At 35.7% G+C, this 11,019-nt stretch overlaps 2 protein-coding genes across 5 annotated transcripts in view; one reads left to right on the forward strand and one right to left on the reverse strand.

Annotated features, from left to right (window-relative positions):
- Positions 1-4,437, reverse strand: part of LOC104905180 (110 kDa U5 small nuclear ribonucleoprotein component CLO) — a 7,665-nt gene extending 3,228 nt beyond the window's left edge. For all 3 annotated transcript variants that reach the window (XM_057394893.1, XM_010693631.4, XM_010693630.4), the window contains exons 1-4: positions 3,617-4,437; positions 1,953-2,163; positions 1,590-1,658; positions 309-1,502 (exon numbers count right to left, since the gene is read on the reverse strand). In XM_057394893.1, coding sequence (XP_057250876.1) covers positions 309-1,502; positions 1,590-1,658; positions 1,953-2,163; positions 3,617-4,170 — 2,028 coding nt within the window. In that variant the 5' untranslated portion in view covers positions 4,171-4,437. The remainder of the gene's footprint in view (positions 1-308; positions 1,503-1,589; positions 1,659-1,952; positions 2,164-3,616) is intronic.
- A 2,570-nt stretch (positions 4,438-7,007) lies between these two features.
- Positions 7,008-11,010, forward strand: LOC104905179 (hypothetical protein). 2 transcript variants are annotated; one of them, XM_010693629.4, is made up of 6 exons: positions 7,008-7,178; positions 7,671-7,829; positions 8,293-8,342; positions 8,482-8,587; positions 8,676-8,734; positions 10,659-11,010. In XM_010693629.4, exons 2-6 carry the CDS (start codon positions 7,719-7,721, stop codon positions 10,702-10,704), a joined length of 372 nt encoding a protein of 123 aa, XP_010691931.1. In that variant the 5' UTR covers positions 7,008-7,178; positions 7,671-7,718; the 3' UTR covers positions 10,705-11,010. The 2 variants fall into 2 exon arrangements, with proteins under 2 accessions (XP_010691931.1, XP_010691930.1); XM_010693628.4 differs by having other exon boundaries at positions 7,009-7,178; positions 7,674-7,829.
- The last annotated feature ends 9 nt before the right edge of the window (positions 11,011-11,019 follow it).

Here is an 11,019-nt window from a genome sequence, read left to right on the forward strand (position 1 = left end):
ACCGATTTAAACCCATGACTTGATCAGTCAGCACAATAAGTACATAACATATCCCATAACATGTAAAGCAAATTAAACAAAAAAACAAGGTTGAATCAAGAAGTTGATCAGTCACCAGAGTGCGCAGAACAAGGTTCAACAGCATCAGCTAAGACTGGGACTAAGTTGGATTTTGATAAATCAAACTATACTTGTTACTTTATCATCAACTCCCTTCCACAGTTCCACCCCCACCCACACCCTCCAACACTCCCGAGGAAAGGAAAGAAAGAAACTGATATGACAGATAAGAAAGCAGGAAAACGTACCTTCACTTCTACTTCGGAATAAAGCTCTCTCAGGTCCTTCATGATAGAATCAAGGTATAATTCCCCAGTGCCCAAGATTGTGTGCTCCCCAGATTCTTCAACTTTGGTGATAGCAAGAGGATAGCTCTTGCTGATTTTTCTAAGCCCCTCAACCATTTTTGGTAATTCACTAGGATTAAGAGGCTCAGTAGCAGTTTTCACCACTGAAAGTGTATTGAACTGGAGAGGACGCAATATATAGACATCCTCATCAAAATCAGCATTACAAAGTGTAGCAGTCTTCATGATAGAGGCATCGACACCTTCAATGAGAACCCATGAACCTGGTGGAGCTTTGCTTATAGGTATCCTATAACGAGCTTGATAGACCCACAACTTCGTGACCTCTTTCACTGTCATATCTTCCTCGTCTTCAGGTGAGTATCCTTCTCCCAACACACGAACAGTTTGTCCCGTTTGGAGCACACCACTGTAAACTCTACCAAAAGCATCAAAAACACTGCAATCTGCTTTTGGATAGAGTTTGGTGATATTAACCATAACTGGCCCCGATGAATCACAAATTTCCATGGACTTGTAGATCTCCGAGTCTTTTGGACCAGTATATATGTGATCAACCTTCCTTGATGCAGCTTCTTTGCCACAAGGAACGTGATGAACTAGCATATCAGTGAAGCCTGTTGCTGTACCAAAAACTGAGCTGCAAGCAAGTCTTAACAGGGGCCGAACATTTAACCTGTAAGCTGCATTCGGAAGTGTAACCCCAAGTTCTGCCAGTGTGCCCTCGACACTCTTTCTGTGCTCACCAATGACTTGACTGTATATCTTATACAGAGGTTCTAAGATAAATTGAACAAAAGATCTTTCCCCACCAGACACAGGAGGTTTCCTCTTAAAAGTTCTGCTGTCTGGATGGTAATACATGTCCCCCCAAAGACGAGAAGCAAACTTATTTGCATCAAATGCTACCCCATGCAGTTTAACATAGAGTTTTGCAAATGATTGCAAAGTGAATGACCATCCAGCTGTTGCACTGGCAAAACAAACGTTACCAGCTGCCGGATCAATACTCTGAACATTGCCAGCAGTTGAAGAGGCAGCACTTACAAGGTTGTTGATGATTTCTAAGGTGTGGCGCAACTTATGATAAGCATCTTTAGGAGGCAGTTTTAGTTCTGTAATCAGTCTATCCACCTTCAAGAAAACAAGGACAAAGAATGAATTCATTGTAATATGGAGAAGTAAGGGATTAGAAAGTTCGGTCAAGAATTTATTAAATACCTTATTAATAACAACAACAATAGGAAGGCGTTCTTGAATTGCATGTCGAATGGCCCTTTCAGTGTTAACCTGAAGGATGGCAAAGCACAAACAAGTCCACATTGGTAAGCAAATGACTTAATGCGTTAAGATGGAGTTAGAATCCTTACAAATGAAAAAGTGCAAGATAAAACTCAAAAGAAACAGGCCATTCAGAATTCAAAATTTCATACACAGAATAATCCTGACATTTTCCCCAAATTCTAGTATCTATCCTGATATTGAACAAGAAAGTATTCTAATTTGCCAAAAGGTTTGTGAATTATGGAGATCGTCAGCTATTCTAGATGGTAATGGTAAGGAAAAGGAAGAGAGGACACTTACCATGACACCTTCAGCCGCATCAACAACCAGGACAGCCCCATCAGCAAGCCGAAGAGCAGCACTCATCTCATCCGAGAAATTTACGTGACCCGGTGAATCCATAATATTAATCAAATATGATTTGGAGTTACTGTCCTCAAGAACAAGTGACATTGGCACTGATTTGATAGAAATTCTCCTCTCCTGCTCATCAACTCTTGTATCCGTGTACCTAAGAAATTAAGCAGTATCCCATATGTCAAACTTTAAGCGGCTTGAAAAATGACATTGTACCCAAAAAAATGGCAACTTGTTCTAGAAAAAAGATAAATATACAACTACCTTGCACACACAAAATCTGGAAACAACTACCTTTTAGAAAAACCTTTGCAAACAACTACCTTTTAAGGCAATGTTGTCAAGCATGGAACTACTCTTAAGCTAGAGAGTGTATTAAATTTTGATCACCGTGATGACTCCATATCTGAGGATAGTATCCATTGCCATTTTACCCTTAATTGAAAAAATGATGATGAAGTGAGGGTCAAATTAGGTCATCAAAAATTTATAGAGGTATATTATAAAGCATTGACAATTGAGTATATGCGTCACGTGACACTCTTCCTTGAAGTATCACCCCCTCTCTATGACAGACCCATACAAAACTATTAGTGCCATCATTAACAACAGATTTTTGAAACCACAACCGTGATTTGAAAAGATGGAAATCCTGCCAAAGACACTCAAAGGACAATCTATGGTGCCGTCATATATATGGTATTTGTTTAAGCTATGAAAATCTTGGATGATTCCTTTCAAGCCCTTAAAGCCAAGAGAGAATAAAACAGCAGACTCATGTGAATACACACTCAAAGGACAATCTCAATATGTAGCAAAATGCTATACTGTAACCTACTGCTTTTTACAAACTATTGGATAGACTTTTTAAAATTTAAAAAACACAAGGAAGCCTTTTAATTTGGACAAATCTTATGTCCGAACCTGCCATTAAGTTGTTCATTGAATACTTCCGTCCTTCAATCTCCTCCCAATTAACCCATCATGGTAAGGTACTCCCTTTTCTTCATGGAAACCACTAGCACCCCTTTTGCCTATGTCTTCATATCATTAAACTCTTTTCAAACATAGTAATAGGGACTCGCCCAAACTGTACATTCAAAGAAACCCCAACTTGACTATAAGTGAGGAAATAAGCAGTGCTTTCCCTGGTGAAAATGAATGGCTATCACAGTGTTAGGTGAGAAAACCATGCTACAAATTTCTCGGAAGTTCATGGTGTAAAATTGCTCGATACTATAACAATAATATCATCTACCAAATAGAATTGTCAAAAGAGAGTACCATGTAGAATTCCCCAGGAGAAAGGAATCATCCTAGCTATCCCTCATTGCCACAGCCTTCAAACTACACGCAACTACCTAATATTATTAGCTTATATTCGGTGTTAAATTTCACAAATCAAGAATTCGATGCTCCCACAAAACTTCGCCTATGTTCTCATATTTACAATGTGGCAAATTCAATAATCATACATAAACAGCAGCAAATATTCAGCTTCAGTTAACCCTACACTAAATCAAATGTCTCACTAACTGGACAAGACGAATACACGAAACGCAATCAAAACAAGCAGTACAATTATAATTACAAAAAAGAAAAAGTACCTCATATGCCTCTCGTTCTTAGGATCAAAAGTAGAAATATGATGAGTCTGTTCAACAAGCATATCCATAAAAAGCGTCTTCCCATGATGAAGATTCCCAACAAGTGCAACATTCCTTACTAAATTAGGGTTAGACATAAGACCAAGCATAAACTGAGTAGAAACATAAGTAGACGAATCTTTAACACCAACTTCAAATTTTAGGGTTTTAACAGGCTTAATAATAGCTTGTTCAAGATGAAGTTCATCTTCATCTTCAACTAGGGTTTCAACATCTTCACCGTACACTTCATCAGCAGTAGGATAGTACTTCTTGTCTTCGGCGAGAACAACCTGGTTGTCGAACATTTCGATGTCGTCATCGTTGTTGTCGTTTAAGGTTGTCATCCAACCGTTGGTGGGACCGGCGGCGGCGGAAGGAGTGTTGTCGTCGTCGGAAGGACGTTTGTCGGCGTCATCGTCGGAAGGAATGTCGGTGTCTGAATTATTGTCTTGGTCGGAGTCGATCTCGGGACCTATGTAGTTGCCGAACTCGTCATATAAGCTATCATCCATGGCGGAAAGAGGAGAGAAAGATGAAATGGAGGAGAGAGAATTTTGGGAGTAAAGTGAAATGGGGTTATTTGGGGTTTTAGATGGACTCAACACTCAAGTTAAGCTGTTAAGGTTAAGGTGGTACAAATATTTGTTTTTGGTGGAGAGTTTTTTTTTTTTTTTTTTTGCCTTTTCTCTTCAATATTGTTTTATTTAATTATTTTATGGAAAAAAAAAAATCATTTGTCTCAATTTTACATTTTTTTCAATTCAAAAATTTTGCTGAAAATATTTAATAAGGGTGGAGATTGGAAGAAATAAGTTCATGTCATGACTAGCAAAATTTTGCTTTTAACTTCATTTGTTATATCACATTTTTTTAGATAGCTTCATTTCTTGAATTTTTTTTTTTTTCTAATTTAACAATGTTTCTGGTACCAAATTCAGGCCTTTTCAAAATTAAGAGTTGTTCGATAATAGAGTTTCCAATATGAATTGAACTACGTACTACCATGAAGAAAAATCATATCAAAGCTTCAATTTCGCTTAATGACTACGCACATGTCCATATAAGGTTTCATCCTAAGCTAATTAGTACTAGGCGGATTAACCCACCAATCTTGTATGTTAGTCATTCTTTCCCTATTTCTTTAACGTGGGACAACTGATCTTAAATCACATGTAGGTTATACTCTTAACATCCCTACTTATATGTGAATTACCTATAATCTTGCCATCTGAATATGTTATAACAACAATTATTTAATTATGCTAATTTTCGTGATCAATTACAAGTCCTATTTTCACGAAGATCCACATTGAACAATATCCCCAAATTCTTATAAAACTTAATTCACACAATTAAAATAACAATATTACCTTACTTGGTTGAAAGGGATGATTAGTTCCCCATAAAGTGAACAAAAATGTACAACAAACTCCCAATTCAGTTTTTTTAAGATTGTTTGACGAGAATTGAAATGAAATTTGAGGGAAATGATGTTTCAAGAAGGAAGAATAACTTATATGTAAAATTGTGAGAAGAGATATTCAAGAAAATGTGAAAAGGTCATAATTGGACCCAACGTAATGGCCTAATAGACGGAATCCGTTAGGGTGTGAATATCCCTAGTCTTAGGGTGAGTTTATCCCTCAAACACAAACCCAACCTTTAGACTATGTCACATAAGCTTTCCACTAATTTTTACCTATTTTTTATTCTTCATACTCACTCCAGACTCATTCCAGTTTTACACTTTATCCCTCAGACTCACTCCAGACTCTCTACCAAAAGTTGAATATATTATTTTATATAACATTTATTTTATGTTTGCAATGAAGGAAGACAAAAAAACAAAGAAAAATCAGTTGTGGGACCCAAAAGCAAGTCTGAGATTGAGTTTGGGAAACCAAAACTCAATCCCAGACTCACCTTTCCATTGCAACAGATTAGCGGCAGTCTGAAGCTAAACTCTCCAAAGTCTGCGCTTAGACTTGTTCCTCCAGACCTGCGCTATTCTTACTCTTAGGGGAAGTCTTGAGAGAGTCTTGAAACAAGATTCATGGGTCTTAGGGATAAACTAATGCAAGACTAGGGAGAGTCTTGAGTTGAGTTTTGTTTTCCAAGACTCAACTTAAGACTCACCCTTGCCAAATGTCAAATATTGATAGAATGAGTTTTTTTTTAAAATATCAAACCAATTATATATATGAAAAAATCAAATTATGTTTTGATGAATAAGTGAGTCTTGATTAGAGTCTGGGGATAAAGTATAAAAGTATAAAGAGTCTGAAGTGAGTCTGAGTTAGTGGAAAACTGATGTGGCAGAGTCTGAAGTGTAATGTTGAGTCTGAGGGATAAACTTACCCTTAACAAGTAACAAAACCAATAATTTTTGAACTTGGAAGGTAGTTAAATTAATTTCTTTTAGAAAAGATAGTTCTTTGAAAATGGAACATAAGAAAGGTAGTAAAAACCAAAAAGTCGCCATATTTACTTCTTTTGTGATTATTCATGTAATCTTGTTTTTTTAAAAAATGATCCAAATAACCAAAGTCACTAGGATTTGGTTTGGAAAGGTTTTTCAAAACATTGGTGTAAGATTGATTGCATCACCTTCAATAAAATAATCTAAGGTGTAAAAGTAAGTTGTAGTTAATTTGAGAATAAGTAGTCGATTTTTTATTAACCACTTATTAATTGTTTTTTCGGGTTTTTTTTTTTTTTTTGGAATTGAAGTAATAAAGACATACCAAATTCTATAGTCTAAGCATGCTGATGGGAGAAGTTGGATTTCGATTTTAGGGTGCATTTTTTCCTCTTAAAACACAAACTTCTGAGTTTGTAGGTCCTATTCTTTTGGATTGAGTGATAAGCATGCTGATGGTAGAAGCTGGATTTCGACTTTAGGGTGCATTTCCCCCCTTAAAACACGTACTTCAGAGTTTGTAGGTCCCTTTTTTTGGATTGAGTGATAAGCATGTTTATGGTAGAAACCGGATTCCGACTTCAGGGTGCATTTTTTCCCCTTAAAACACGAACTTTTGAGTTTGTAGTTCTCGTGACAATAAACTGAATTGAAACGAACTAAATTGAAAGAAAAAAATTAACTAAGGGCCTGTTCTCTTCGGCATAAAACAACTGAACTGAACTGAATTGAACTGAACTGAATTGAATTGAACTGAACTGAACTAAACTAAACTGAACTGAACTGAAATGAATAGTGACAATAAAAGTATTGTCAAGAGCTGAACTGAACTGAACTGAAAATAAGTTGGGGGGAGAACATACCCTAAATTGAACCAAAAATAAGCCGAAAAGAACACTAATAAATTCAATTACATCAAATAAGTTCCAGGTAGTCAAATACATCTATTTGTTTTTGCAAGTTTATATGTAATACTCCAATAGAGAAATTGGGAATTACTACTAGAAAGTAGAAACTTAATCGGATTTTCAACCCTTTTGCCTTCAGCTGAATTCATTATTTTCCGACGCCTGAGAAAGCTTACTAATTTGAGCAATTGAGGTTAGTTACATCCAAACCCAGATCAATCATTACATTAATTTTGTATTTTATTATGTCAATTGTTTTTGTAAATTCATCAATTCCATATTCAGTCGGAATTTCGCTCATCTTAATTTCAGTACTGGGCTCTGATTTGAATATTGCAATTTACTCTAATCAATTGATGCTCTTTGTTGAAGTAACAATCTAGTGGAAATCTTATATATATATCCTCTCATTATGCAATTATGATCGAAATTTACTTTCTTTTTGCCAATTTGCTGTGATATTTTAACTGGGTTCTCTTGTTGTTTGTTAAATTTCTTAGCAAATCGAAGATTTTTCCTGGTTTTTTTTTTATTGTTTGGTATTTGTAATTTGTTCATCTTGTAGCTAATTTGACCTCTATTAATCATACAGAGAAAGTATATAAATCATCAACTTCCTTTCTTTGGGCTGTTATTTTTTCAATTTTTCTTGGTGAATACACTGAAAATTTGAGTGCAAAATAAGTAGGAATCTGGGAAAGAGTTGCTGTGAATTTGACAACACTAAAAGAGAATGACTTGGAAGCCTCAAGGCCATGCTTACTTGCTCCTGTGGCTTATGCTTTCTTTGCACATCTTATATTTTACGACTGCGGCCTATGCCAAGTCCGGCCGTCCTATTAGTGTAAGCCCTCTCAATCTCTTTCATATCAATAGTGTATGCATCTCAACTGAAGTTTTTCTTTGATATTTCTATTCTACTCGATCGTTTGCTATTAGTTGTTCCACTTCCACACTTATCACATTCGCCAATGCATAGCTCTAAGTCTCTAACCATTGATATTTCAGTATGTCTATGTTATAATATTATAGAAAAATTGATATTCTAGAAATTTACTTCGAGACAAATCAAATAATGTATGCTATAGTAACATGTGTTTTTATATATCAGTAAAAAAGGACGTTCAAAGTGGGGCATGTGAATAGTTATAGAAGTTAAAGTGGAACAACTAATAACAAACAGAGGGAGTTTCTTCTATGAGGTTATAGGAGTGAATGTTGGTTCACTGATTGCAATTTGCAAGGAGAAATTCATACGTTTATTTGTTAGCATTGCTTGTTTCTCATCAGCCCTTCCTAAATTACAGGATTCTGAAATAAGAATGAAAAAAGATGAGTGTTATGCTGATATCGAGAGGTATGCTTACTTGGATATCCATTTCTTTTGTTGTAATTTAACATATCACAGTGTGGGAATTAGTTTTTGTTTTCCTGTTTGATTCAATTACTCTTTCTTATTGATGGTAAAATGAACCGCCTCCTGAAACCGGTCATAGTGGTCTCTGGGGTTTTGATTGCAAATCTTCGATGATTGCTAAGGAGAATTGTGCTTTACGATGTCTGTCACCACGGTGTTACGAAATTGTTTATGAGAGTGATCCGGTAAGGGTAATTTTGTTATTACTGCTAGCAATAAATCACTCGGTGATCTGGTTTTGAATTTTCAAGTTGTCGTGTATTAATTTTGCAGCTGGAAGAAGGAGAGAAGGATCTAATCAGAAATCAAGAATACAAGTACTGTATGTATAGGTAAGTGACCCACCAAAAACTACAAGTAATCTTTTGATACTGAAAGTTAACGATGCTTTTAATTGTTACAAACACAATTCCTATGCCTCTTGTGACTTTGGATGATTGCCTGTCAAGACTTACATGTGATGAAAGGATTTGAGTTATTTTAGGATGTTAACAAATATAAAGTTGTCAAATCAATTATCTATGGTTCCTCACTGATATTGTGAGGCTCAGCTTGCAAACCCCAGTTGCATGTATTTATTTTGATCATATATTTGGTACTTTACCTATTGTACTCTGCATGTGTGCTGTATACCATCTAGACTCACAACTTGCGAAATTTAGTGTGCACACTTTTCTCTAGAGATTTTAGTCGCTACCATCTCATGCTAGTCATATGATTTGTATTTTATTGCTGGTTTCTTTAACCTCAAGGCTTTTACTGTACTGTAGCTCCCTTGAGGATTGGAGATCGAAGTCTGATGCTTTTTAGCGCATCACTCTTTATGCTAATGGATGAAGTATACCTTAAGCTGGTTCTGATCATGCAAATTACTTTTGCTATAGTCGTGTTAAGTTCGAACATCTGAGTCTGATACTTTTACTAACTAAGACCTACCTGTTAGTTGTTCTATGTAGCGATAAGATGTTGTTGAGATATCTCAGAATGTGCACTCTTATAAAACCGAGAATAAAATTATTACTGAAACTTGAATATTCAACTATTTTTGGTGTTGAGAAATGCTAAGTTGGGAATTTTTCAAGACTAACTGAGGAGCCTTTTTCTATTTCCCTTATGGGATATGCTATGCTCAGTCTTTTATATTTCAAAAGACAAAAAAGCTTTTGGAATAGGAAGTAAAGAAGGTAAAAGTGAGATAAGAGTGCAATTACACTCTCAAGTGAGGGTGCAAACAGCCAAAAATGCATATACAGAGACATTTAGTGTAGGAAAGCTCATAAAATGCCAACTGCTACACAAACATTCATATATCTGCAGTATCTTCCAGCAAAACTGTCAAAAATGCGACCGCATGCAACATAGTACTTAGTTCTTGGTTGGAAAATGATTATTTACATTCATGATACAGGAAGAAACGATGGTTATAGTCAGAGCTGGTTCATGGTGCGCAAGTCTTTTGATTTGCCGGATTTGCTTTTATGCTTATTTCCTTGTGTTGAAAAAAGTGGCATTTAGATTGAGCATGCTAAAATAGTGTTCTATCAGTTGACACTTGATGACTTGAACTGCACATGATTGTTGCTATGATGCTGAATTAATGTAGTTGCTGTGATATATTTACTTTCCTATTGCTTGCTCATTCTATGTCATAAGGTATAATTTCTATTTGTAAGTGGGCCAATGCTGTTTGTAATTGTCAATATTGCTGTTAAAAAGTTAACAATTCAACTACTACATGCATCACCTCAATCACATAATTGGGGGTAAAAAGTATTGCTTAGCCATCAGCAGATTTGAGCATGATAATTCCACAGCAGCTGTACATGTGATCTTTGCTTGAGCTCCACATTTTTGCATCTCATATTAGGAGTCTTGTTATCCAGCTTTGTACTAAGGCACTGATGTCGCAGACTCATTTAAATACTACCTACGTCTTTTTTTACTTGACTGCCTTTGCTTTTCAATTGTCAATATGAGTGAATATATGATGAAAAAGAGACATGTTAGATTTATCTCAGTGTACATTTTCATAATATCATCTTTGTAGTAATCTTTAGTAATAAGTAATTAAACTATTAAAGTTTATAATGGTCAAATATGTGTCATGGAGACCATGAAATAATGAAATATATCAAAGTACACAAAAGCAGAGGGAGTATAGCAATGCTCCTTATTACCTTATGTGTATGTTTATGTGTCTGTGTTTCAGTAAAATTATAAAATTGGGTGCTCCTGAAACATGAACGTCCTGTGCAGGTTATCAGCTGGAGAGAGCGTTGACGGCATTAAGGGATCTTTTTGAGTAATACTCATGCACCAATGAACTAATATGGCACGTCTATGCTTCCGAACTCCAGTTGAACTTTACAAAGGAACTTCTCATACTCCAAAAGTTATTTCTCTGGAGCAGTTCTTTTCATCAGTTGATGTGTTGGGAGTGTCAGAAATGTTGTTGAGTTCTTATTTGATCAAGCATAGGAAGCACTGGAACAGACACCTTATGAAACGAGATTTGTGGTTTGATCTTGGCTTGTAAGCTTCTTGCTGTTGAAAGTAAATATGCTTTATAATGTATCTAATTATCAGGAAGCTGCTGTTTTTCTTAAAATTTCAGAAA

This window comes from Beta vulgaris, chromosome 1, assembly GCF_026745355.1.
Source record: "Beta vulgaris subsp. vulgaris cultivar EL10 chromosome 1, EL10.2, whole genome shotgun sequence".
Taxonomy (NCBI): Eukaryota; Viridiplantae; Streptophyta; class Magnoliopsida; order Caryophyllales; family Amaranthaceae; genus Beta; species Beta vulgaris.

Bases quoted from the DNA above. Each gene is read 5' to 3' on its own strand.
- LOC104905179 (XM_010693629.4), top strand. From the start codon at position 7,719: ATGACTTGGAAGCCTCAAGGCCATGCTTACTTGCTCCTGTGGCTTATG. The intron at 8,343-8,481 runs GTATGCTTACTT...AACCGGTCATAG, and splicing joins TGTTATGCTGATATCGAGAG to TGGTCTCTGGGGTTTTGATT. The intron at 8,735-10,658 runs GTAAGTGACCCA...CGTCCTGTGCAG, and splicing joins TACAAGTACTGTATGTATAG to GTTATCAGCTGGAGAGAGCG.